The sequence below is a fragment of the Microchirus variegatus genome (genome assembly GCF_963457635.1).
Source record: "Microchirus variegatus genome assembly, chromosome: 17".
Lineage (NCBI taxonomy): Eukaryota > Metazoa > Chordata > Actinopteri > Pleuronectiformes > Soleidae > Microchirus > Microchirus variegatus.
Window position 1 is genome coordinate 17,659,827 of NC_139818.1, and position 25,730 is coordinate 17,685,556.

General features: G+C 40.6%; 1 protein-coding gene across 2 annotated transcripts in view; it reads right to left on the reverse strand.

Moving 5' to 3' along the window:
- Positions 1–25,730, reverse strand: part of rbfox3a (RNA binding fox-1 homolog 3a) — a gene marked incomplete at both ends in the record, with an annotated part of 189,894 nt that overhangs the window by 76,449 nt on the left and 87,715 nt on the right. Inside the window, one exon of one of the 2 annotated variants that reach the window (XM_083904021.1) lies at positions 19,047–19,172. The exons of the other annotated variant lie outside the window; for it this stretch is intronic. Within the exon in view, the coding sequence (XP_083760147.1) occupies positions 19,047–19,172 (126 nt within the window). Of the gene's footprint in view, positions 1–19,046; positions 19,173–25,730 lie in introns of those variants that run through there. 2 annotated transcript variants of the gene reach the window in all.

The following is a 25,730-nucleotide window of genomic DNA, read 5'->3' on the forward strand; positions in this document are numbered from 1 at the left end:
TTGCATGCGATCCCATGTTGTTCCAGGTGTTACATAAGTAGCATATTAGCCATTTAGTTAGTAATCATTAAGCACATATTAACTTTATTCTAACCTTATTCTCCCTCTATCACAACATGAATTAAGATTTTTCCTACATAAGGTGTTAATACATGCTTAATATTTATTAATTAAGTGCTAGTATGTTACTTATATGCATGTTAATAAGCACCTAATGGTGAATATATGTTCCCTAATCTAAAGTGTTACCAATAAAGGTGGGTTTTTGGTGTATAATGTACAACATAACAATACTTATGCAATAGGGACACCAATACAGTCATTACAATTCAGCATCAATAGTTATTTGGTTGAATAGTTTAGACGATATGATGAGCCACAAAAGATCAGTTACACTATCGATCAGTGGGACGAGGAGAACAATTGATCCAATAAGGAGAATAATGTGATCGCTGTTTATTCCACGGTAAAGTCGGGGACAAATGAAAATGGAATTCAAAGCTTTGTTACTTTCTACAACTCTCATAGGTGTGTTTGTGGCGCTGTTCCTGGAAGTGTGTGTGTGTGTGTGTGTGTGTGTGTAAATGGGCAGCGGCACCGATCCTGTATACAAGGTGGATGAAAGCAAGCAGAATGATATATGTTCCAGATGTTGAACCCCCCGCCCCCTCCTGCTGCTGTCAAACTGTTGTAAACACACACACAAACCCAGACTCACTGCACACGTTACTACGCCCATAACTCATGTAATCGTGCGCTCCTGTCCACACTTTACAACTGCACTTTGGTCATTTTATTGAAAAGAAAAAAAAAAAAAAACAACGTCTAAAACTGTGCGTGTGTGTGTGTGTGTACCATATGCAGCAATTGTTGTAACAGACCAGTCCATGTAATTGATTTGGACATGCTGAGAAGAGACCATTAGAGTAAATTGAGGTGTGGAAAAATGGAATGAAGGGGAGGCATCTGTTCATCACTAAACTACACAGCAATTACACAATTACAGGCCCACGCCCCACTCCACCCCCCCCACCACCGCCCTCCCATTCCATGACCAACTCAAACCCATCTAACACCCACTGGAGTTTTAGCTCTAGATCTTTCTCAAAACGGAGGCATAAATAATCCCAGCGATGCAGCAAAGGCTTGGAGAACAACAGGCAGACAGCTGGAGTCAGGTCCCAGCATGACTTAAGTTTTTTTTTTTTTTTGTATCCTTTTGAAATAAGACATTTAATTAAAAGTGTCTCAAAGTGGAGCGAAACATACATATTCACTCATTCATTTAGGCATGATTGGTTGTCGGTGAATTGTCACTTCCTGGGTCACCTTGTCACATGTCCTTTGGCTTTTAACATTACATTACAAAGCATCTACAAACTATGTTTGAGCGACTTCATCACTCATCATAGTGTGCATGTAGTAGTTTGTAGAAAATAAAAAGAGAAGTGACCATGATAAAGATGAGAAAAGACAGTGTTTATATCAGATATTGATAAGTAACAGTAACAGATGTTGACTTATAAAGCTCCTCAACCACTCCTCTTTCTCCCTCTCTCCTGCGCTCCCTCTCTCCCTCCCTCCCTCCTCCCTCTCTGCTTCCACCGGAGCATATATCCTGACCCCTTCATAGTAGGAATGATATACATCTCAGGTACCGGTCAGGGCATCCATTATGAATAAGACGCACACAGTGCTGCTAGCAGTGGTAATGGATGGACTGGACCCAGGGCTGGACACACACACACACACATACACTCTCTCTACAGAGGCTATAGGGGAAAGCCACACTAAGTCATATTTGTGGCTATAGCATAGCTGACAGCTCATGCCCATTCAGCAGAGCCTGTCTGATCTGCTTCATGTGAACAAAGGGGAAATACGAGAAGGGAGAAGAAATGTAAGAGTGCAAAGAAAAGGTAGGATTGCAACAAAAAGTGGGGGGAAAGTTGTTGTTTTTTCTATACAATATAAGAAATACAACCATGAGTACACCGGCTGAGTACTGTAAATAACACAAATGATAACATCAAGACTAATATCTATATTAAGATATTGATAGTTTGTAGAAAGGATTTGCTGTGACTCAAACCACCACTGTTTTTATGACGTCTCTCATCACCAAAAACACACAACAAAGTACAACAAAGAAGGGTTTGTGTGTGTGACAGAGTCTTTCAAACAGCTGGAAAATTAAGTGGCATGAACCAATTTTGTGCCAATAATAATACAATACGGCACTTTAATGTCTTTGTTTTATTCAATCATTTTAGTGAGAGATAAAGGAAAAATAGGATAATAGGGTGAGGTTTATTCAAGGCAAACCTCACCTTCTCTCCATGTCACACCCTCTCCATCATTCATCCGCTCACACTCGTAATCTCTCGTTACAACACAAAGTATTTCCTATTAAGAGAATTGGTTTAATTTAATCCTTGAGTGCCTCGTTCATCTCGCAGCCACCGTGACCTTTGACCGCCGTCACACACACCAACAGTCCGACTCCACCCCTTCCAGTGACCTTGGCGGGGTCGTGACCTCTGACCCCCGGGGGGGGGGGGGGGCTGGAAAGATATGTGTGCGTTGAGGTAGAATGGCACGGATGGATTGGGGTTGGCCATGAATAGAGATCAAATCAACATTAGGGAGCACCGTGGGGACCAGTTTTATTGACGCACACTTCCTTTGTACAGCGGTTATAGTTACAAGGGAGGAGTGGGTGGAAGTTTGAGGTCAAGGAGCCAATGCACTCTATCAGATGTGTCCTATATTTGATATGGGCCTTTTTTTTTATTTTTGCTTAGAAGAAGTCAAGGTAATGCATTCACAGATAGATGCATAGACTGTATATGAAAAATGGATGCAACCTTCCTGTAGCCTCCCGGCCTCCCCTGAAGCCAAGCAGGAAATAAGAATATATTAGATAGCCACTGGAGGGTGACTCCATTTCAATAGAAGCCTATGGGAAGATGAGCCTTCTACTTAGTTTATAATGTCACTTTAACATTCTCCTCAGGAGTTAAGAGTCTTAATCACCAATTTGTAGCTCTTCTTCAACAGAACATGATGCTATTTTGTTCAATTATGATCCATTTAGAGGAAAATACAAGACAAAGCATCACATAATGGAGTTTCTGCACGACAGTCGAAAAGAAAATTAGGGATGCCGCCTTTATCAGGGAAGCCAGCTCACGAGATATTTTTAAGACATAAAACTTAGGTTTTTACTCTGGCCTTCAACTAGCTCCTTCCCCCCACCACACTTTATTGTGTTTTATTTGCATTTTTTATTTATTTTATAGTTAAAAAACATGGTTTTAAACCTCTTGACTTTAGCCTTTTCCTATTTTATTCCACCCTGTGTTGTATTTTACTATTTTTATTTGCATCTTTTGTTTCATTTAAAAGTTAAAACAGGCTTTTGAAGGGTTTTTTCGGCTCGACTTTTCTATTTCATTCCACCCTGTGTTGTGTTTTATCGTTGCATTTGCATCTCTTTTCTTTTCTTTTTTAATTTTAGTTTCCTTTTATTGCGAAGCACTTTGAGCTGCAATCCTTGCATGAAAGGTGATATACAAATAAAGTTTATTGGCAGTGTTATCCAAATGAATCTGGTTGCAATATCCCAACACGGTGCCAAACAAATCACAATTATGGACGCTTCAAAATAGACTCAAATGAGTGATGTAACCACACAAGAAGACTGAATGCATGCAGTACAATTCTTGGCCACCAGAGGCACAAATGTGTAATCTTTCTGAGAATGTCAATCCATCATCCCCACACACACACACTCCATGTCATGACTGACTGCCTAACAAAAGTATGCTTTCACTTTCTAGCAATGGCTGGAAATGACAAATGTCCTTTGTTCAACCAGGTAAAGTCGAGTTGAGATCTCAATTTATTTTACAAGAAAGCGCTTGTTGGCAACAAGACGGCAGCGTAACAGCAGTCAATATACAATAAAAAAATTAAAAAGACTAAAAGAAGGCGCCATATTAAGAACAGTTACAACAAACTATACCCTTTAAAATGTATTTAAATGACCGTACTTTAACGTATTTGCGTAAAATTGTGTGTAAAATTATGGCAAACTTGGTATAACCCAAAATATGTTCGCAAAAGTGTTCTCTAAATATAAAGAAAAATAAAACAAAGGCGATATTTGATATGCTCTAAAAACCCAGTCATCATATTCCATAAAGGTGACAGTGTTTCGGCAAAGCCAGATGAAAATCCACAGAGATTTGTCTCTGGAAGTTGCTGAGGCACATGACACGAGAGAGAGAGAGAGAATCATATATGGCAAGAGAAAGAGATTAACTGATAGATCTCTAGTAGTTGAAAGAGAATATCTCTCTATGCTGTAATTCACATTTATAATTCATCTGGCACAACACGGAGAAAAGGAGCGCAAGCCGGAGCACACTTCAGAAGACAGATAACACAGTTTCTCACATCGCTTGGTGATGTGTGCCACAAGGTGGAGATCAGAAAGCGGCGGCTGCAGTTGTGGGGGGAAAAAAAAATGACACAGTGTGAACTCTGACAAACAGCAGAGGAAAGGATTAAAAAGTAGCCGGGAGGAGGAGAGATGTGAGGAGGTAAAGATGGGTGACAGGACCAGAGTGGGAATCACAGCAGGGATGGCATGAAGTAAGAGATTGTCTGAACACAAAGAAAAGACAAAAAAAAAAAAAAAAGGCCAGGAAAGGTGAGAGCAACAGTAAGATGATTTTTTGAAATGTAGAACAACTTAAAAAAAAAAAAAAAGCAGATGTCAGTCTTCTTTCCAAGAGGTGTGTAATGTAAATCATCGAGTGTAACCCGAGCCTGAAGAGAGAATTAATATGACACAGATGGTGACATCTGAGAGGAGCAGTTAGTTAAAAGCAGCACAGCATAAGAAAAAAAAAAAAATATCCCACATAGACCTGCTGCACTGCTGCTCAAATTTACCTCTTCAATTCTCCGGGATCACAAAGGTAAATTACGGCGACGCGTGTTGACAAGTTCATCATGCTCGGCTACAGTTACAGGGAATGGAATTGGAATTGGTACCAACCAAACACCCTCTACTCAATTTGGTAATTTTATTGGCCTGACATATTGATGCATAATAGCAATCCCTCACTCCTCCGAGCCATGGATATTGATCACAATCCGCCTTCCATTAGGAAGGTGAGAGAACAAAAACCCATTTGAAAGCTATTGGATCCATAAAATAAGGGCAGCAGTTATCCAGCATGAAATGAGGAGGTGGACCTTCCTCCTCTTTCATTATCTTCTTCTTTCTTCGTGTAACACTCTTTATCCAGGTTTGATTCTCTTCATTGTTCTATTAATACGCTTTTACTTTGTCTTTTCCACTTACTGACTGGGTTAAGTGGGTCTTATTTTCGGTATCGTGTTTATTGGACAGATTATATGATCTGTATAGACTAAATTGTCAGTTTATAAGACGTAAAGTGATTTTTAGAGATGTCTTTATACCACTTTTTATGTGTCTGATACTGATATATATGACAACTATGAGTATCTACTCATTCAACATCCACTTGCACTTTCAAAAACACAATTTATAACTTGTAGTGAATTTCATATTTCTCCGTTTCCAATATCCAATCCAGTGATGTTGATCAGTATTGATTGAACAGTTACCAATACTAACGTATTGAACTGGCAATAATTGCATTGCTTTGCAAGACTCACTGTTAATTTATGTGACTCAATTCAAATAAATGGGATTAATTATTCCCTTGAACTCATGTGTACGGTATGTATACATTCTGGATATATAGAAATAACCCTTTTCTCTGTGTATAATGTATAAAGTGTAGTAGAAAATGTAAGTTTCCTTAGTTTTATTAAAACAACCTCAAACTAAAAAAAAAAAAAAAATTGAGCAACTTTTCATGTATTACATCCCCAACAGAAACAAAATCCAGTTCTCCTGCCTCTGCAACTTTTAAATACCTGATTTAGCTCTTCCCATTTATGTGGGCTTATCTATTTATCTATACCGTCCCTGTAGTGAGGAAATTAAACCTTTAGATCATCACGGATGCTGTGCTTTTCTTATACCGGCACAGAACGAGAACGACTCAGCAGGGAGAGCAGAAGAGAAGGGGATGATATAAAAAAACACCCCCAAAAAAAACAAGAAACTATCTGGAGGTGCTTCAAGAAAATCCGAGTAACACTCTCATAAGACTTGGTAAGAGACAGCAGCACTTGTGCACTGACAGATTTATTCCCGTTTTAAGTAAAATTAGTATATCAAAAATAATAAGGGCTTTCTGCAGAGCACACACACACACACACACACACACACACTTCCATTCTGCGGTTTGCTGCAGTCTGATCTGATTGCTGCTTCAGCGATGAACCGCCAGTGAAGCAGTAGCCTAATATTATCAGATGAATTCAATTAATATAATCTCATTTCCTCCTAAGTGCTGCCTCTCTAATTAAGTATGAGAAGATGCAGGGCACGGACCACCCACTGTTTAGCAAAGCTTGACAGTGTGTGTGTGCGTGTGTGTGTGTAAAAGTCAGTGCATGAGAGAGAGTCACTGCATCTGTGTGTGTGTGTGTTTAAAAAACACATTAATATGACTGTTACAGATGAAACAATATCTGGAGGCTGGTGTAATTAGGGCCAATTCAATGGACTCTGATACTTCATTATACACCTGCCAACAACATCGGCGATGGATTGCCATATTTCCCTTCTTTTCTCATTAATGGCACGGTATTAATGGATACGGCAGTAAGCAGCAGCAGCAGCAGCAGCAGCAGCAGCAGCAGCAGCAGATCTGTGCCGCAGGTCTGCAAACGTGCACGAACACGACATGTCTGCTTTTGAACTTTTCACCCCCCGAGGGTCTTAATCACAGAAGAATTAAGACCCTCTGATTGATTTACTGTGAACACGTGCACACTTATATACACATAATGAAATCGCTTTTTCTTTTACTTTTAACCAGCCAGTTCATTCAGAGAAGTACAGTAAGGGCCACAGGTACCAGTTGAGTCTGAGGATGATTGCGGTACCATGAAAGAAAGTGATTAATCTGCCTATAGAAGCACCTGAAGATAAAGAAAAAAAGAGTCAATGCTTTCTTCCTCGTCTGCCTGTAGGTGCCACCACTGAGTGACGAGTGGCGCAGACACATTCTGACTCATGAAATCACGACTTTCTAAGAGTTTGGTTATTTCTCCACCGTCTATTTTTTTGGAGAACAAACCCAGCCCAGAGGACAAAGATCAGTTTGGCTTTGAGCATTTCACAATATCATGACATCCATTCTGCTTTCCCTGGAATTGAATCATTTCTGCTTTGTGCATACTTCTGTGCTGCAGACAAAAACAACACTGACGGAGCAGTATGGGTCTCTCTGTGCTTGGCACAGGACCAAGGATTGGATGATGCCCTCATCGGGGCTGGGGGATTCTGAGTAATTCTCTCCAAACAATTTGACAAATCAGATCAGGCTGCAATCTTCCTCCGAGTGAGATAAGAAACAAAAGGACGGTGGGCTGCTCCGTCAGAGTCGATGCTGCCAAATGCACTAAGTGATTTTGACCAGGGGTGTGTTCCAACATGGAGTCTGTGGAAGTATAGTACCGAGCTTTGTAGAGATGCTGACCAGTGATATTGTCTTGGCATTGACTGTACAGTTTTATCAAACAAGAAACCAGGGGTGGATAAATTCTCCCATTTTGCCTGTGACTTTGCAGTTGGATGTGTGGAGGAAGAACAATACCATTGGCTGACATGTGGGGCAAATGCAAATGAACCAATGTTTCTTAACCCTTTAAAACTAAGCGCATCGGTTATAGCGGTTTGTGGTATTGGAAAAATTCCAATTCCTGAAATCGTTTGAGTTGCACGTCAAACATGTGGTTATTAAAGGTACTTCCTGTACATAGTTTCCTGTTTTTGCACATTAAGACACAGACTCAAACTTTTTTCTATTGTAAATATGTTTTATACTGTTCAAATTTCAAATTTAAAGGTGCCATATGTAAGAATGTGGCCAAAAACGGTTACTACACTCAAATTCAAAATACCGAGGTCTTTTAGGTTTCGTTTTCTCCGCCATTGTAGCTCAGACTTAACTGGCAACCCGTGGTTGCTCGGCAGCTGAGACTCTACTGACTGCAATGATTGGTAGACGGCGGTAGGTGGCGCCACATGCCAAAACATGATTTCAAAACATAACATGATTTGCGGTCCGCAAAAGATTTTTTTTAATGTGAATATTTTGACTGTACTGTTGTTGTTGGTGAGTTCAGTTTGTTATATGAACATTATTCCTGAGTCTCTGTGACATATTAGGAGGATTTTATGGCCAGTTGCTTTAGATTTATTACATAATGCACCTTTAACACGCAAAATCTAGTCTTGATGTACAACTGCAGTGTTTGTCTAAATAAACCTTTTTGTCTTTCTTCATTTTAAATTGTTAAAACAGTATTTTAACTGCCAGATATTGGACGTTATACTGGGCAAAATGGACAAAAGCACTTAGTCAGAAGACATGGTTAAATTAAGCATAAAAAGTCGAGACGGACATTTTGAGGGTTAGGTGTCAAAGTGTTAAAAAGTTGCAACATCTATAAAAAGAATAAATAGTGTTTTTCCTTCACTTCACCACAGTGCCAAGCCTCACTGGACAGTTTACGTCATATTTTGTGCAAAAACAAAGTTCTTAAGAGTTTTGAGATCCAGTCAAAAACAGCTCGGACACAGCACTGCTCCTCACTCTGAGAGGGAAAATAAAAGTATGTGACATACATGTTTCAGAGAGTTGAGGTTTCGTTGCTGGCATGACTCCCGTGTCCTGAATACTAAACTTAACGCTGCATGTGTTTACATTGGACTGCTGTATAGCAGCGTGTGGTTTCATACAGTGCACACATCCCTCTGGGGAAGCTGTCCCCCCTCATCTATCCACCCGAGCTCTCAAACCCACACCGGGGGAATATTCACGCATCTTCGGGATTCAGCCAACCCCCACAAATCACTATTCTGCCCGCTGTCACAATGAGAATTTGTGAAATGACTGTGTGTTACTTTTAATGTGCGTGCAATCGTCTTAAAGTCTTCAGTGACTTAGTCAAGGTTTGGGGCCATGTGTTTATTTGCTTCTGACTAACATGTCAAGAATAAACTGAAATGACAATCGAAACAGAAATCCATCTGACCAAAAGAATACCTCGAGTCATTCTGTGACTTTTCTCGTCGCACCAGCAGCAGACCGAACATTTATTTCCCCACTTCGGTGCCTCAGAATCTATGATCTAAGATGGACTGGTACTGGAGATTTTATACACACTGTAATAGCTCCGTGATGATGACATCGTGGAGTTCATGTCGTCAGTTAGCATTATAATAGACAGATTAGATGGAAATGGAATGATAATCCCCTGACCTTGTGAAAAAGTGAAAGTGATAAATTACTTTTTTCCTTGAAAATTCCTGTTATAAAATCTAATAATTTATTAATAACAAAACAAATACAAACAAATGTTTTCATACTGCAAATTATGTGGGGTTTTTTTCCCTTCAAAAACCTGACTTTTTCCACTGTGTGATCTTGTAAAATATGCCTGAGCACTCAGATCAATAGGTGAGCCCCCATGGGGTTGCCAGATCACAGAGGTGGCCTGTGCAGGGTTACCAGAGTCAGGGATTTGATGTCCTTTTCATGAAAGCTTAAGTGCTGACTTGTACATTTGCCTCCTCAAAACCCTGCTGGGCGACGACCAGAGGACTGATCAGATTTCACACACACAGACACACACGTACAGTACCTTCCTACTCCTTCACAAAACCCCTAACCTCTTGGTATGTTGCTTGTGTGAGAGAGTGTGTGGTAGGTTACACTTTTTTAAGTGTTTTGCCTCAAAGTCCCACAGTGTAATCAATCTCCAATATTCACACACACAAGACACCTTTCCCCAGTCTTAAGGACACTTGAAGAAATGGTGCAATCCTTATCCCCTTAACCAAACTTAAACCGCCTTGATTTAATGACTAACTCCATCCCTAATCCAAAACTAATCCTACACTTAGCCTTAAAGCTGCTTTTTTGGCACTTTTTGTTGTTGCTAATGTTATTATTCTGTCTTTGTTTGGTCATTTATCTGAAAACTTTGTCAAGCTAAACTCTTCGTTGACTGAGGGAGCATTTGTGTGTATACAGCAGCAGCGTGAGGCCAAAAAAAATCCATCAAACTGATGAAGAACCACATTTTTTGAGCAGTGGAATCCACTTATTATATCTTTTGTGGGCCCTTTTTTGTGTTTTCAGTCACACTCCAATCTGTTTGGAGCCTAAATCCTTTACTAGAGCAACGGTCTTGTTGCCTCTGCTTGTCTCGAGCGCGGAACATCTAAATACTGCTAACCTGAAAAACGACAGTCATGTTGAGCTGATTATGCTTATACACTATTAGAAATAAAAGTGCTATGTGGAACCATACAAGGTTCTTCAGCTTGTCTTCATAGGAGAACCCTTTTTGGCTCCAGGTAGAACCTGGAACCCTTTTAAAACCCTTTATCCAGGAAAGGGGTTTTTAAAGGGTTCTCTGGATCAACATGGTTCTTACTGGGACCATTAGTGTTACCAAGAACCCCTTTCTTTGGGAAAGGGTTTTTCAGAAGCAAATGGTTCCAGGTAGAACTTCAGCCCTTGTAGAAGGACCCTTTTGGAACCCTTATTTCTAAGAGTGTGATCTGCAGTTTGTGAACTAAATTCCTAGCGTATGTCCCCACAACCATAGAAAGACATGCACATGTCCACACACACACACACACACACACACACACACACACACACACACACACACACACACACACGCACACACACGCACACACGCACACACACACACACGCACACACACACACGCACACACACACACACGCACACACATCAACAACAGCAGTTAGCCGTGAGGTCAGGTTAGCAATCATCGTAATTTAAAATTGTCACTAAATAATCTATGCAAATGAAGGTTAATTGGAACCTACTGGAGACATTTGGGCCAACAAATCCCCCCTACCTACCCCCCCCCCCCCAAAAAAAAAAAAAAAAAAAAACACCACCTCCATCACTTTACATCAATATTCATCTTCCTCTCATGATTCAATTCACGCCATGTTTATGTGTCAATGGACGCAATTAACGCTCGTTAAGAGAGCGACGAGGAGGAGCGGCGTCGCGCTTGATTAGGCCTGACGTGTGCAAATATCTATCATGTGTGCAGGAGCAGAGTGATATACACCGACCATCAGCGCACACACACACGGTCAGGTAAACCCTGTCTGCTCTGTCAGTCTGCAGTGTGAATCCAGGGGTAACACAGGGGTAATTATCCGCCGCCTCCAATCCTCACCGCTTTAAAAACCCAGGGACTCTTACGGTAAAGTGTGTAACCTTAAACAAATGACAGCAGGATCCTCCCCAGACGTCTCGGGGTTGCGACCTGTGACCCCGCGCCCTCTCTCTTTACTGTACGCTGTCATAATACTGCTGCACTAACAAGCTGGTTTTTCTGGATAACCTTTAACTGTACATCCATCTGACTGCTCAGAGACCTTTAGCTAACACAATACCTCTAACCTTGGGCGTGTCAAATCCTCTCCTTCATGGCAATGGCTCGATATCACTCTTGTGTGTGTCCAATATCACAACTACTGTTGCGAATTCTGTGCATTTTCCGTAACTGTGAACTATAGCTGGTTAATATAGACTTTTTTGTCATTTGTAATTTTAAACACTGCACAATAGTGGCACATACAGTATGTGAGGCTAATAAATCGCCCTGTCATCTAATGAGGCTACAGATAAACTCTCTCTGATGTAACCTGTGGGGAATCATGATGCTTTTATCATGAAATAAATGTTCTTTTCACTGTTTTCGTACCGATAGATGAATTTGAAGTTGCAGCTCAAAAAACCCGACACAACTCACTTTACCTTCAACCATTTTGACTTCTTCTGCTGCTGCTAATTATGTGAGTGTTTTGGCTGATGTGTGCCCTCTGCTGGTATAAGATGCAACTACACCGTGTGAGAGGTTCAGAGAGATGACACAGACTTCTTAATGGCAATTCACTAACTAATGGTTAATCATTAACCTCCTTAATCAAAGCCTTTCGAAAAATAATGATATCAGCCTGAGTTTGCACAACTTGGTTGTTAATAGGACGTGTTGATGGATTTTACCTAGCGATTTAGCTACAACGCAGCACTAAAATATAATGCTCTTGCTGTATGACACTCATGTCCTGTCACAATACAATGACGATACGATATCGATAAAATACCAATAAGATACGACTCATTCCTACTCAGTCTTTACTGTCCAGTCTCGTGTTTACCCTCTCCATATTTCTTTCATTCCCATTTCGCTCCTCTTCCGTCACTGCAGCTGTTGCTCACATCAAACTTTAAGAACCTTTACTTAATCTGACAAGTTGAGCTCTCTTTCCCTATACGACTGCTCATCAATAAAAATAAAATCAAATACGGACATTTACTCGCAGGGGCATATACACAATAAAACAAGCAACACAGGGATTACATCTTAATGAGGATGAGGACTATTCCACAAGATTGAAAAACAAAAAATATTTGTCGCTGACATGGATGAAAATACGAGTTTTTTTTTTTAAAAACAGTCTCCTCTAGATGACACTCACATTGGCAGGTTTATGATACACTTTACCAAACACAGGTTATTGTCGAGGAAAACAAACTTTTTTACTTTTAAAAAATGTGTTCTCCCATAAACAAGGAGGAATCTGTGGTGGAGGTGGAAAGACGAGTGAGAGCAAATGGAGTCAGCTACAGCTACAGACTGCACGGTGGTGGTGGATGAGAATGTGGATGTGGGGAGTGAGGCGGTCGGGGCCGGTCACTGGAGGCCCTCCCACCTGACAGAAGCACTATAATTTACAGGTGACCGATGGAGGATTTATGAGACACAAATATCTCAGGAGAAGCCTATCATTACACTGAGGCTGTCACTGTAACTCTTAACACACACATGCACACAGAAGTAGAGAGAGAAAGAGTTCTGTTGTCCTTATTTTTTAACCATTAAAGGGCCTATATCTGGCAGTTATTTAGAACACTGCATGTCAAAATAGTGTATTAATGATTTAGATTGAAACAAACACAGTAGTTGTACACAAACACCAGATTTTGCATGTTAAATTTGACATTTCTTAAAAAATAGAACCTTATGTACGATTTTCTGCAATAGCATGAGTGAAATTACCGTAATAACCACACATTGGCTTTGACGTGCAACTTCTCAGCTTTCAGAAACTGCTAGATTTTTTCCTGTAGCACAAACCGTTGCGTAACTACGGTAATGCACTAGTGGCTTACAGCTCTTTTTTTTTTTCATAAACAATGAGACTGAGATGAATGTAAACTTAAACGCTGCACAAGCAAACTTTCAACACCGTCTGATTTGCAGCATGTTAGAATTCGTCGCAGACTGAGGCATCTAATCCTTAGTTCTCTGTTGTTTATAGGGGAGCGGCTTCAAGGTCAAATATATATTTCCTCATAATCAGCAGTATATGGGAATCAAAGACGGAGCGAGAGAGAGAGAGGAGGGGGAGAGAGAGAGGAGGGAAAGACAAATGGGACATGGAAATAAAGCATGAAAGTGAGGGAGAAGGGAACGGCAGGAGAGGAGAAGCTGGAGTGAGGGAACACCAAGGCCTTTGCACTGTCCAATTACATTGTTCTTGTTTTATAAATTGGGACATGGGTAAGAAAAACTAATGAGAGGCAGAACACACTGTCTGACAGAGATGTATGTGTGTGCTCCATGAAGTGTGTGAGAGTGTGTGTGTGTGTGAAGCAGGTAAAAGACAGACATTAACAATTCAGCGGTAACTTTGAGAGATGTAAAGCATGTTCGGTGTGAACTTGGCCTCGGCGCACATGGGCTTATCGAGGCTTAAAGGAAACCAGGGAGAGGATGAAGAGGTGAAGACAGACAGTATCAGCAAACTGTTCGCTAAAAAAAAAAAGACATTGTATATGCAGAAGATTCACCAGCTGACATAATGTTTTTTTTTTGCCTCCACGATAATATCCTCCAAGTGTGATCAATGATTTTTATGGTTCTGGCTGCTATAACACTTGGTTAAGATTAGGAAAAGACTGTTAAATACTGAAAAGGTCAGCGCTTTCTTGAAGCCAGCCCCCATCTCCGTCTCCTTGAAATTATGTTAATGCAGGACTCATTTGGTTTCTCATTTAGGATGTGCTGGTGAAGGGGAGTAAATCTACGCACTACATCTCTTCCGGAGAGCAGACACCATAAGCACGTATAGGCCCGGGCCACCGTCTTTTTCCCTAACATTAACAAAGTGCTGCAGGTGCCGCAGCAGAACTATAAAACATTTCCTCATGTTCATAATCAATCACATTTTCCTCAAAACACATTTGCTGTAGCAATTTAGTTCCCGAGCTCCCCCCCGATTTGTTCAATACTTCCTCTCCGACTCTAAGCCTCCTAGATAAGAGGAAATCACTTCTCATTTGAACTACACTCCAACCTCGGAGGTCGACATATTTTTCATATTACGAGGTCAACAGCACAAAGAGGTTTCGCACAGGTGCAGCCGGGTGTGCTGGGTTGGGTGTGCGTCTACGGCAAACACGCGTCAGGCAGAGAGTGAAGGAGCCTGATAAAGACGTGACAGCGAGTCCCTGCGTGGACGTGACGATGAAGACGCAGCAGTTTGAGAACCTTTAAGCAGCAGTGTCGCGCTTCTTCACACAACCGCGGAGTGAACAACTTCATTTTGACATGTGCGCCTCCACACGCACTCGATGTCGCATTTAACTGAAAAAAAATTAAATATGGAGCCACCCCCCTCTGCCTCTTTGTGTGTGTGCGTGTTCTCCTCTCTAGGGAATATCCTGCTTTCAGCAGCAAAAAAAAAAAGAAAGAAAAAAGCAGCTAACCCTGCAACTCTCAAGAGGATGAGTGGTAGAAAATGAATGGATAAATGAATGAATGAATGAACGAAATTCCTTCACCTATAGGATTGGCCTACTTTTATTTTTGCTTCCTTTACTTTATAAAAAAAAAAAAAAGAAAGAAAAAAAAGCTCCGTCATTGAGGCTCTGCTCCTCTGCTTCTTTGCATTCGTTGAACCAATTTGCTTCATTCATGGTTTTTAGTCCATTTTTAAACAGAGGCGTCTATAATGATAAGCTGTGTGTACGTGTGTTTATGACGCCGCAGTGAAGACTGCTTCCTATCTCAGTAAAAATAAAAAAAAACATCAGTCCAGCTTTTTTCACATCAACAGCAGTCATCACACCAGACAGAGAACACATGGTCACAAACACACAAAGCCGAAAAGCAGATGGAAATAACTTAAGCGTCCTGGTGATGGTTCAGCAAAGTCCTAATTCTACAACTACTCGTCAGAATAAGATGAGTTCCTGCCGATACTGATGCCACTGTGCTGTATCAGCAGCTCATCTAATTCTGTTTTCTGTGCTTTCATTTTCCATAATCCATTTTGGGGTTACTGTTCATAGTATTGTTTTCACTATAGCTATATATATAGAAATATACACATTACTGTGCAGAAATTCAGGGCAGCTTTGTTGATTCAATGCCTGTCCAATTGTGCGATCATTGGCATTTGGATTGGAATGATGCGAGATTAGCGGGCTGTCAATGAGTTGGAGTAATCAACCTTTTTGAAACATGAAATAGTTGAACACACACACAGGTCCCACTGTAGTTTTAAGAGAGCCAGGGTTGTGCTATTGTTCAAGTGTAAGGGTAGGTTACACGCATATTGTATCCAGTAAATACAACACATCCAGTTATTGTATTTACTGGATGTGTTCCAATAAAGCAATTAAGAAATAATGACACTGTACGGCCATTACAGCATTGCTTTACAATGGCGTTCAGTTCAAGTGTCACAGTAACGAGCACCAGCTAAATGGAATTCAGCCATTATTCATTTACTTTGCTATGTGTGAACGATATAAAAACGATATTTCTGTTGCCGATGCTTCTATTTTCATTTAAATGGAGTTACAATTAAATTAAATAGAATTTCTTCAGTTGGTTTGTGGTGCAAAATGTAACTTTTATGGTTTTCTGAAGAACTGATATATTGTTTCATGCTAAAACTTTCACTTTGAGAGATAAATAGACAGACGGATAGATAGATATCGTGTAATGGCATCAGATTCTCAAGAGTAATGCACACCATAATTGATCCCCAGCTGCTTGTAAGTGATTTTACATCCACACACACACACACACATATACACACAGTCACAGTTATTAATGGTGCCACAGCTGAGAAGAGCCGCAGCTCTTGAGGTGATCTAAAATAATTATGACACAGAGAGATAAATCACTTTGTACATCAGCACAAAACACTGGGAATTCTTTTCCCCTCTGCTCCTCACGTCTGTGAGGGAACTGTCCAGCATTCTCAACACTGCAGGTGCTGTCCGTGGTGCTGAAACTGTGACGATTGTTTTTTTTGTTTTGTTGTTTTTTTGGTTACGTAATAGGAATTTGTGGGCTCTATAAAAAACGTATTACCGCTGTAAAAATATGCTCAGGATTAAACGCATCAATTGTGTGTTCTAACGGAGCCGCGGCAAAAAGAATGAGCAATATAATACAAACAACATTCCACATGAGACGAATAGGGTGTTGCTGCACAAAGCAATACGTGCTCGACAAAAAAGATACAGGAAAACAGAAAAAGGCACAAGAAATAAAGACAAGTGGGACACAAGAGTAAAGCAGCAGAGAATGAATCGAGGAGTGGGGGTTTTATTTCTCCACATTCCTCAATGTATTCCAACCAGTAGACAGGAAGTGTTTAACTATTAGGTGCGCCTTGGTAAAGATTCCTCCCTCCATCCCCTCCCTCCCTGGGGAGAGCAGAGAAGCTTGCGCAAGCAGATTTAGCACATGGTATTGACTTAAGAGGACTTTTTATTCCAAGGCGAAGGAGAAAAATGGACGAAAAAGAGAGACAAAGGGAAGGACGGAAAAAGGAGAGAGAGAGAGAGAGCTGAAATCCAATACACGGGTTGGAGGAGATGAATGTATTAAGGGTCGTGTTTAGCTGCGATCCACGTTGTCTGTTTGAATTGATGGATAATGTGAAAGCAGAGGAGAAGCAGGATCCTATTGAGTGTTTGAACACAGTGTCAAAGCAATAGGGTTAAAAGGAAAAAAAAAAAAAAACCACTTATTCCAGCGTCACACTTGACTGCTACAGACTGTCTAGGGGCCTGAAATTGTCTGGTTTGAACAAGAATGTTTTTTGTTTTTTTTCTAGATGTTTAAAATCTTCCTCCTTAATTTTAGATCACTCATTAATACACAACAACCTTTACACTGCAACCATGAAAATGTCTGACGTATGACGTGAAGAAAACTTCAAAAGCAAAACTCTCTCTACATATATATATATATATATATATATATGTATAAGAAAAGCCAAGCTTCACATGCAGCATGTTGGAGGAGGTCTACTGTGAACGTCGGCCTACATATTACTCACATTACTAAGCAGAGTTGTCTCACAAATATGAGACAACGCCAGCTGGTGTAAAAAAAAAAGAAAAGAAGAAGACTCAAAGGTTCACTCTGAAATGACACAATCCTGCACTTTACCACAGCTCTGTCTTTCTCCTTTCAAATGGTGCATGGCTCGCCGTGTTTCTAAAAGCCTCCACATGACTCTCTCAGGTTCTCAAGGTTTGCACCCGATTGGCAAGCGATAAAATAATACTTTAAAAAAAGAAATAGAAACATGATCACACATTCAGATGGATTGCATTTTAAAGATAGGAGGAAACTTCCATATCCGCACTACTACTATTTTACAATGTTGACATATGTGTTTGTAATATTTCATTAAATAATATAGATCTAAACAGGCTAGAAGGATAATTACACGAAAGTGCTGCGTTATGTCATGTGGTAGGGTCTTCCCAAGAAAAAACAAATAGATAAAAACACACACACAAACAACGCATGTTAACAGACTGCCTCCCTAAGGACTCATGGTGTTTGTGTCGCCGCATGGAACTGAATGTGTGTGGATCCCAGCTGGTGTATGCTCTGCTTGTACACACACACACACGTGTATGTGTGTGTGTGTGTTGCCATCAGGCAGGTGGTCTGGGCTGCCCTGTAAAGGTGATGTGTGGTGGCTATTTGGAGTCTGGACGTGGCAGGTTAGCCCCACTGCAGCCCGCTCATATTTTATATGGCAGCTCTCTCCAGTCTTATCATATTTTATATGACCACAATAACAAACTGTCTAGAGAAAAAGGGACCGCCTGCCACCGCACATGCTGCTCGCAGTAAAACACACACACACACACACACGCACGCACACACAAACACACACACTCGCATGGACGCATGGTAAAATGTGGCGGTGCATAATGTGGCAGCAGAGCAATGGCACGTATCAAGTGACCACTTTTACAGTAAACAAACAGAGTGAGAGTGATAACTGAAGAAACAAGGCACAGTTAATAGGAAGACAACCATCTGAATGATATAGGCATGCAGCCACTCCAAGAAGTGAGCCAGCAGTCATTTGGTTCTATTGTCCAATTTATTTCTGAGCGGACATCTGTCCCTGTCCTGCTGCCCACTGAACACACACAAACACACAAACACACACACACACACAGAGAGGGGGGGGGGGGGTGGCTCCATGTTTTTGTCAGTTAAATGCTACTGAGTGTATGGAGAGGCACGTGTCAAGTGTAAAGAAGTGTGACACTGCAGATAAAAAGTTTTAACGAGACGTGCACGAGCATATAGACAGAGATGTGAAACACTTAATACGATTAAGAAACTACACAGAGTGCATTTTGATGAATAAAAGAGCAGAGTCAAACACACAACACTTACAAACAAGTACAGCAAAGGAGAAGACAAAGAGGCAGTGGAGAGAGAGAGAGAGATGATGGGAGGTTTCTTACCTGGGGCAGATAGAGGAAGGAAGGGGGGCATTGCAAAGAATGGGGTAACATCCCAGACCCGGACAGTAGCACACAGCCGGAGTTCGCCATAGAGCACAGCATGTGGAGACGGGACACCTTACTCATAGAGACTCAAGTAACACCTCTGCTCCGCTCTCTCGCTCTCTCTATCTATCTTCTCACTTCTCAGTCTCTCTTCACCACTCTGTCTTTACTGCTTATCACCTCTCCCTTCTTACTTGTGCACTTCAGTCAGAGGCAGCGATGAGCCAACAGAGAGTTACTTTCTCAGTGGATGGAGGCGAGGGAAGCCCACGCAGACACACGCACACACGCATATACACACACACACACACAGCAGCAGTGGCTCCAAACACACACACACGCACACACACTCTCTGAGCAGCTTCAGTGGCGCACACGGATCGTGTGGAGGGAGAGTATGTGTGGGAATCTAATGTGTGCCGATGGGCAAAGTGATGCTTCTGCTTCTGTTCCTCTCTCCTCTGTTTACTTTGAGAAAGAGGTGGAGGAGCCAAGGCACACGATTGGGTACAGAGGGAGGGAGAGGCAGATGGAGGAGGAGGGGAAAAGAAAGGAGTGCGGAGGAGGAGGAGGCAGCGGCAGAAGGCGGCGCGAGGGGGAGGCTTGGGAGGTCCTTGAGAGGAGAGAAGGAGTGATTGGAGAAAAGGAGAGGGGCTAGGAGTGGGCTGGTGCGGAGGGATTGGAGGGGAGGAGAGGAGGGGGAGGATGAGGAGGGGGAGGGAAATCTATGGGATATACCAACATCACATGAGCAAGCATGAAAGGGAGACAGAACGAGAGAGCATGTCTGTTTCTGTGTGAGCACATGTACACACACACACACACACACACACAATATGGGAGCAGCTGATCCATTAACCCTTTCCAGAAAGGTTCAGGGCAAACTCCTCTCTAATAAGCAACTCATAATAATAATAACAATGGTTGTACTGCTGCTGTTTTCTCAAACAGAAAACAACAAAAAAAAATCATGTTCTCTTCAATGCAGCACACACACACACACACAGGAAAAAAAACAAAAGAAAAGAAAAAAGAAACACTGCAGTGATTGTGCCCTCAATACATTATTCCTTCTTTAAATCAATTTGGCTCCGTGTTACTCCAGGATTTGCATGATCCCACCATTATGAGAGAGCATTAACAAACAGGCTGCTGCGCGGCTTAAAAATGATTTTGTTTGCTTTGCATACGTCCCAACTCTCCCATGGTTTTTGCATGCACAGAAATCATAAATGCAAGGTGCAATAATACTCTTAGCCCAAAATATTTCTCATTGTATTTTTACAAAAAAAACAAAACAATTAAGGACGGGAACAATTACAGCGCATGTTTAAACGCTTTAGCAGAAATCACACAGCTGATGCAACAGCTTAATTTAATTTATAGCTGGGTGGTGGGGAGGATGCTTTCTTTAAGCGTAGCATTTCCCTAGAAAGAACAGAGCTAATGGCTGAATAATGAGATACAACAAAATATACATACCCCCCCCCCCAAACACACACTCCTTTTTACCCTCCCCTCCTTCCTCCCTTTCTTTTCTTCCTCTGTGAGGCCTCGGAGAGGGGGGGGGGGGGAGAACAGCGGTTTATATTATGGCAATATATCTTTTGTTTGATGTACTACAAGCCTGACTTAATGATTTACTTTAATCTGGGGATGGTGGAGAGAAAGTTGGGGTTTGATCGTCCTCCACTGAGGAAGAAAGGGAGGGTGAAAACATACACACACACACGTGACGTTTTTCGATCAAATCTGTCTAAGCACTGTGTTCTGAATGCAGTTTCTCTATATATAGATATAGACATATATACACATATACATATATACATACATACACATATGTACATCTACATATACATACACATACGTATATACATACATATATATATATTTACATACATAAATTTACACATAAATACACATATCTATACATATATACACTCAATACTGCCTCACTTCCTGTCTCTCACTGAATGCTAAGGTTTTTCTGTCTGGATGTGAAGGACTTTGTCAGATGAAGTCAAAGTATTGACCACACAGGATCACCAAATACACAAAAGAGACTTGATATTTGTGTTAATGAATATGAATGTACTTAAATCCACACACACACACACACACACACACACACACACAGGTTGGCAGTAATCTTAACCTATAACCACAATTCAAATCTTAGCTCTAAACTTAACCAGTTCCTCACTGGGACCAGGTTTTGCTCTCCATGAGGACGACTGGTCCTGACAGGATTAGCATTTACACCAGTAAAAAGGTCCTTAAGCGTTAATGAATACAATCACACACGCACACACGCGGTAATCACAATAAATCTAATCGCCAATCTCACTTTAATGTTTCATTATCTAAATATATTATTCTTTTCCGTGATGTTTCCTCTCGCCGTACAGCGGCCAGTGTTCCTGAGTCTGTGTGCTCATGTGTATATTATGCATAATGGTTTTATATCATAATCTGCAGAATACAAGGAGTGCTACATCACATCCACAAGTGACTTTTAATAAGGTTTTAATAGAAACAAAAATTTACCTCCACAAACTTATTAAAGTGCTCTCTCACTTAAGGTCAGAGTGAAATGAAAAATGATTCCATTTTGTACTTGGATTGGGCAAATAAAGTTGCTCAAATATTAGAGGTAATAGAAAGAAGATCATTTAGAATGGTGACATTAATTTTTAATGGAGACACACACACGCAAGCATGCTCGTAATATTAATGTCTTATATTAATAGTGATAAACTACAAATAATTCATTTAATTATTCTTAATTTACCCCAGAATGTAAATAGTAGAAGCCAAAAAACAAAACAAAAAAATGGATGACAGTTACAATAAGTGGATGGAGATTTTCTATGCACAAAATTTTGCTCTCGTGTAAATTGCTCTGGGAATAACACACAACTCCTTATATGGACATCCTGGGTGTGTGTGTGCCTATAGGTCACATATTCAGGCTTTAAAAATATAGGTTTTTTTTCGTCTTCTTACGTGTTGTTGAGTCAAAGTTATGATTCATTTTATATCGCATTTTTAGTGGCGATATAAAGTAGCAATAACTGTGCAGAAGTCACAAAAATAGAGCGTTTTTATTTTCTTTTTGTTCATAAAAAAAGAGTCAAGTATATTTTGAACTGTGACATATTTCCAAATTTCACAAATTCAATCCTATTTAAAAGAATTTTGAGTACTTTTTGACTAGGTGTGTTTATATAGTTGATGAAAATTAGCTATAGGTTATACTGGGAAAAAAAGGTTATAAGACACTCTATATTGAACATTCTTATAGCCTCTGAATAAACTGTACGTTTAAACCTAGTAATGGAAAAAAAGCAGCCAAAATGCTCCGTGTTCTAAGGGTTAAAAGAAAAAGCTGAAATGCAGTAACACTCAGATTCACTCATGATTTTCACATCAAGGTGTAAAGGTGATTATGTTGCATGTCTTCTCTTACAAACACACACGTACACATTCATGGCCAAGGCCCAGTCTGCCAATAATTTCCATGACATAAATATAAAGCAACCGGCATCTATCATACACCTCTTTTCTATCAACTGTATTGCATTAGGCCAGAATAAAATGACAGATTATACACTTTGACAGATTATATATGTCAGCTGCTCTATTTTAGTTCACTGTAGATGCACTGTGTGTATGTGTGCGAGTGTGTGTGTGTGTGTGTGTGTGTGTGATCTGTGCATCCCTGCAGTCTCATACTAATAAATGTCAGCAATCCTAGTCATCACAAAAAAGTGTCAGCATTATTTCCATGATCACATCCCAAATACTTAAACTCCAGGGTTTAGCAGCAGCATCAGAGTAAAGTATACACTAGAACTCAGTGTTCACATTCTGTTATACGTAGATTATATGAAACATATGCATTAATATGATACTTAAGAAGACATTTAAAGCTCCAATGAGTAACCTCTATCGCCCCCCATGGACTCCTGAGTACTTTTAAAAACACTTCTCTCTCAAGAACCTAGTTTTCTCTCCCGATCCCTCGTCAATCACACACACACATACACAGCGAGAGACGGGTGAGAGAGCGACATAAAATTGTGTATAATAATGTGTATCTGCTTTGCAAGACTTTTTCCACAGTACATTGGTAAGTTTTGTTTATACGTTTTTTACTATGGAATTACAGTAAAAAAATAAAAAAAAAATAAAAAAAACAGCACCCAGGTAAATTGGAGCTGCATGGTGCAGGAACAGCAGCAGCTGAACACACACAACATATCTGAATCAGCCAATCACATGGCAGCAAATCAGTATATGTTGGGCATGTAGACATGGTCAAGATGACCTGCTGAAGTTCAAACCAAGCATCAGGATGGGGGAAGAACAGGAATTTTGAATATAGCATGGTTGTTGGTGCCAGATGGGCTGGTCTGAATATAACTGGTGATCTACTTAAAATATTAAGAAAGAAGGAGATCAGTGGCTCAGGTCAAAGAAGAATGGCGAGAAAGGTGCGACTAAAGAAGACATGAAATTAGTGATGAAGACCATTAAGTCCCCAGAAAAGGCATTTATAGAGTAAGGAATTAGCTGATTTTTCCTCCTACAACCGAAGGAGCATCCTCCAGGGACTGATATATTCTTACTTCCAGGTTGTCCTCAGTCAGCAAACCAGAGGACAACATCCACTTTTTGTGTGCATTCTAAAACAGCAACGATTCGAAATAAGCACCCGTTACAATCAAGGAATGCAAACTTTGAACGCACAACACATAGTGCAAGAGCTTGTGCCGCTTCCAAGCCTCTGTGTGGCTGAAGGCTGCACATTCACTCAGATGTTTTAATTAGTGAAGCTACTGTCAGGATGGGATTTAAAGGCAAGCGAAAACGGATGCATGTTGGGATGGGCTGAGACTTTGCCTGCTCATAGCCTCCGCTGCAACACACACACAAAAAAACCCTAAACCTGCAGCACATTGTGTTACAGAAACAAAACACTTCTGTATGCATTCCATTACGCCTATGCAAATTCTCACGTGACATCTCCTGTGCCTCCAATTTCCATCCGATAGTTTGATGACTTTTCACTACACCTGTGCGCTCTTGCCAACAATGCGATTTAAATTCACACAGAAAAGTCAGTGCGATTCCATCCGAAGTATATTTTTACATAGAAATCTTGTTCGGCGTCGCTTTAATGCAATTTTGACTTTCGGTCGTCTCAGTCTCTCAATAAAGTGTCACCAATTACTTGTAACCTCCGGTGCATTTTATTGCTAGTAATGCATAATGTCATATCAGAGTCGAGGCAGCAGCATGTTGATGAGAATTTCCTCTGAAATGTAAAGTAGCGCGCAGACAACATCACTCGCTCCATCTTCATGTTAACCAATGCAAATGACACCGAGTGTTGTTGGTGTCTATTAACATCTCTTATTGATCTTTCTCGCCATAGTCACACCTTTCAAGAAGGTTTGGCAGCTTCAACTTCTCCATTTTTTTTTCCTTTTTGTTATTTATTTATTTATACACACACACACACACACACACACTCTTTGAGTCTGATGAAAACTTAAAAGGCTGGTGACATTGAAGCTTCAAAGCTACACTTCAGCATCAAGGTGAGTTTGAACATATTGAAATATTTATTGTTTTTATTCTCGAGGCAGAGGGATCTGCTGCTTATTGATACCGAGGAAAGCATATGTGGAGGCGAGGGGCAATGTGATGAGAGGTTAGAGCGTGTGTGGGTTCAATTGAGTGTGTGTAACAGCACAAAAAGAGACAAAATGATTCTTAAAAAAAAAAAAACCAGGAGGATGTAAGAGTGCTCGCCGCTAACTGTAACAACAGTAAGAGGCTGTGAGAATGAGATGGAGCAAGAAAAGGGAAAAGGATGCTGCTCGTAGCAGGAGCTCTTATGCAAAGCACAGCGAGCTTGACTTGGCACTTTGACTTTGAAAGCCGTGGCACGGTCCCTGCTGGCGAGGCTCTGTTTAGAAAAGAGAAGTATTGTTGAGCAGAATCAAAGCGGCCTGAGACTTGACAGGGCGACGACATTAAGCATTCTCCTCCCTTCATCCCCTGAGGTGCTTGTCCTCTGCAAGGTGGAACCACACTCACAAAGTCAAGGAAGAAGCAAAAAGAAAAAAGAATGTCTTGTATTTTTCTACACACACACGCTGGTTTCCATGATGTCAGAGGACACTGCAAAATTGACTTATTTTCACTTCCTTGAGAATCTAACCTTAACCAAAATTACTGCTGGCTTAATCCTAACCCTGACCCTAACCTCAGCCTACCTTTAAAACATTTATTTGCCTTAAAATGTAGTAATTTACGTTATGGGGAATTGATTTTTGTCTCCATAAGGAAGACAAGACACAGTCACGTTATGGGGACAACATTAGGAACCTGAACCTGATTCAAACAGACGAAGGATTATGCACAATGGGTAAAAAAAACTCCCAAAAAAACACAGAAACTCAAAGAAATCATGAAATACTTAATAATAAATAACTATTAAATAACATAAGAGACAAGAATAACTATTGATGTCAATATGTAAGAGTTATCAGGCCTATTGAAGCTTTCTGATGAAAGGTTTCACCATGACCATGTCACTAAAACAAACCTGAGTGAGGACCTAACGAC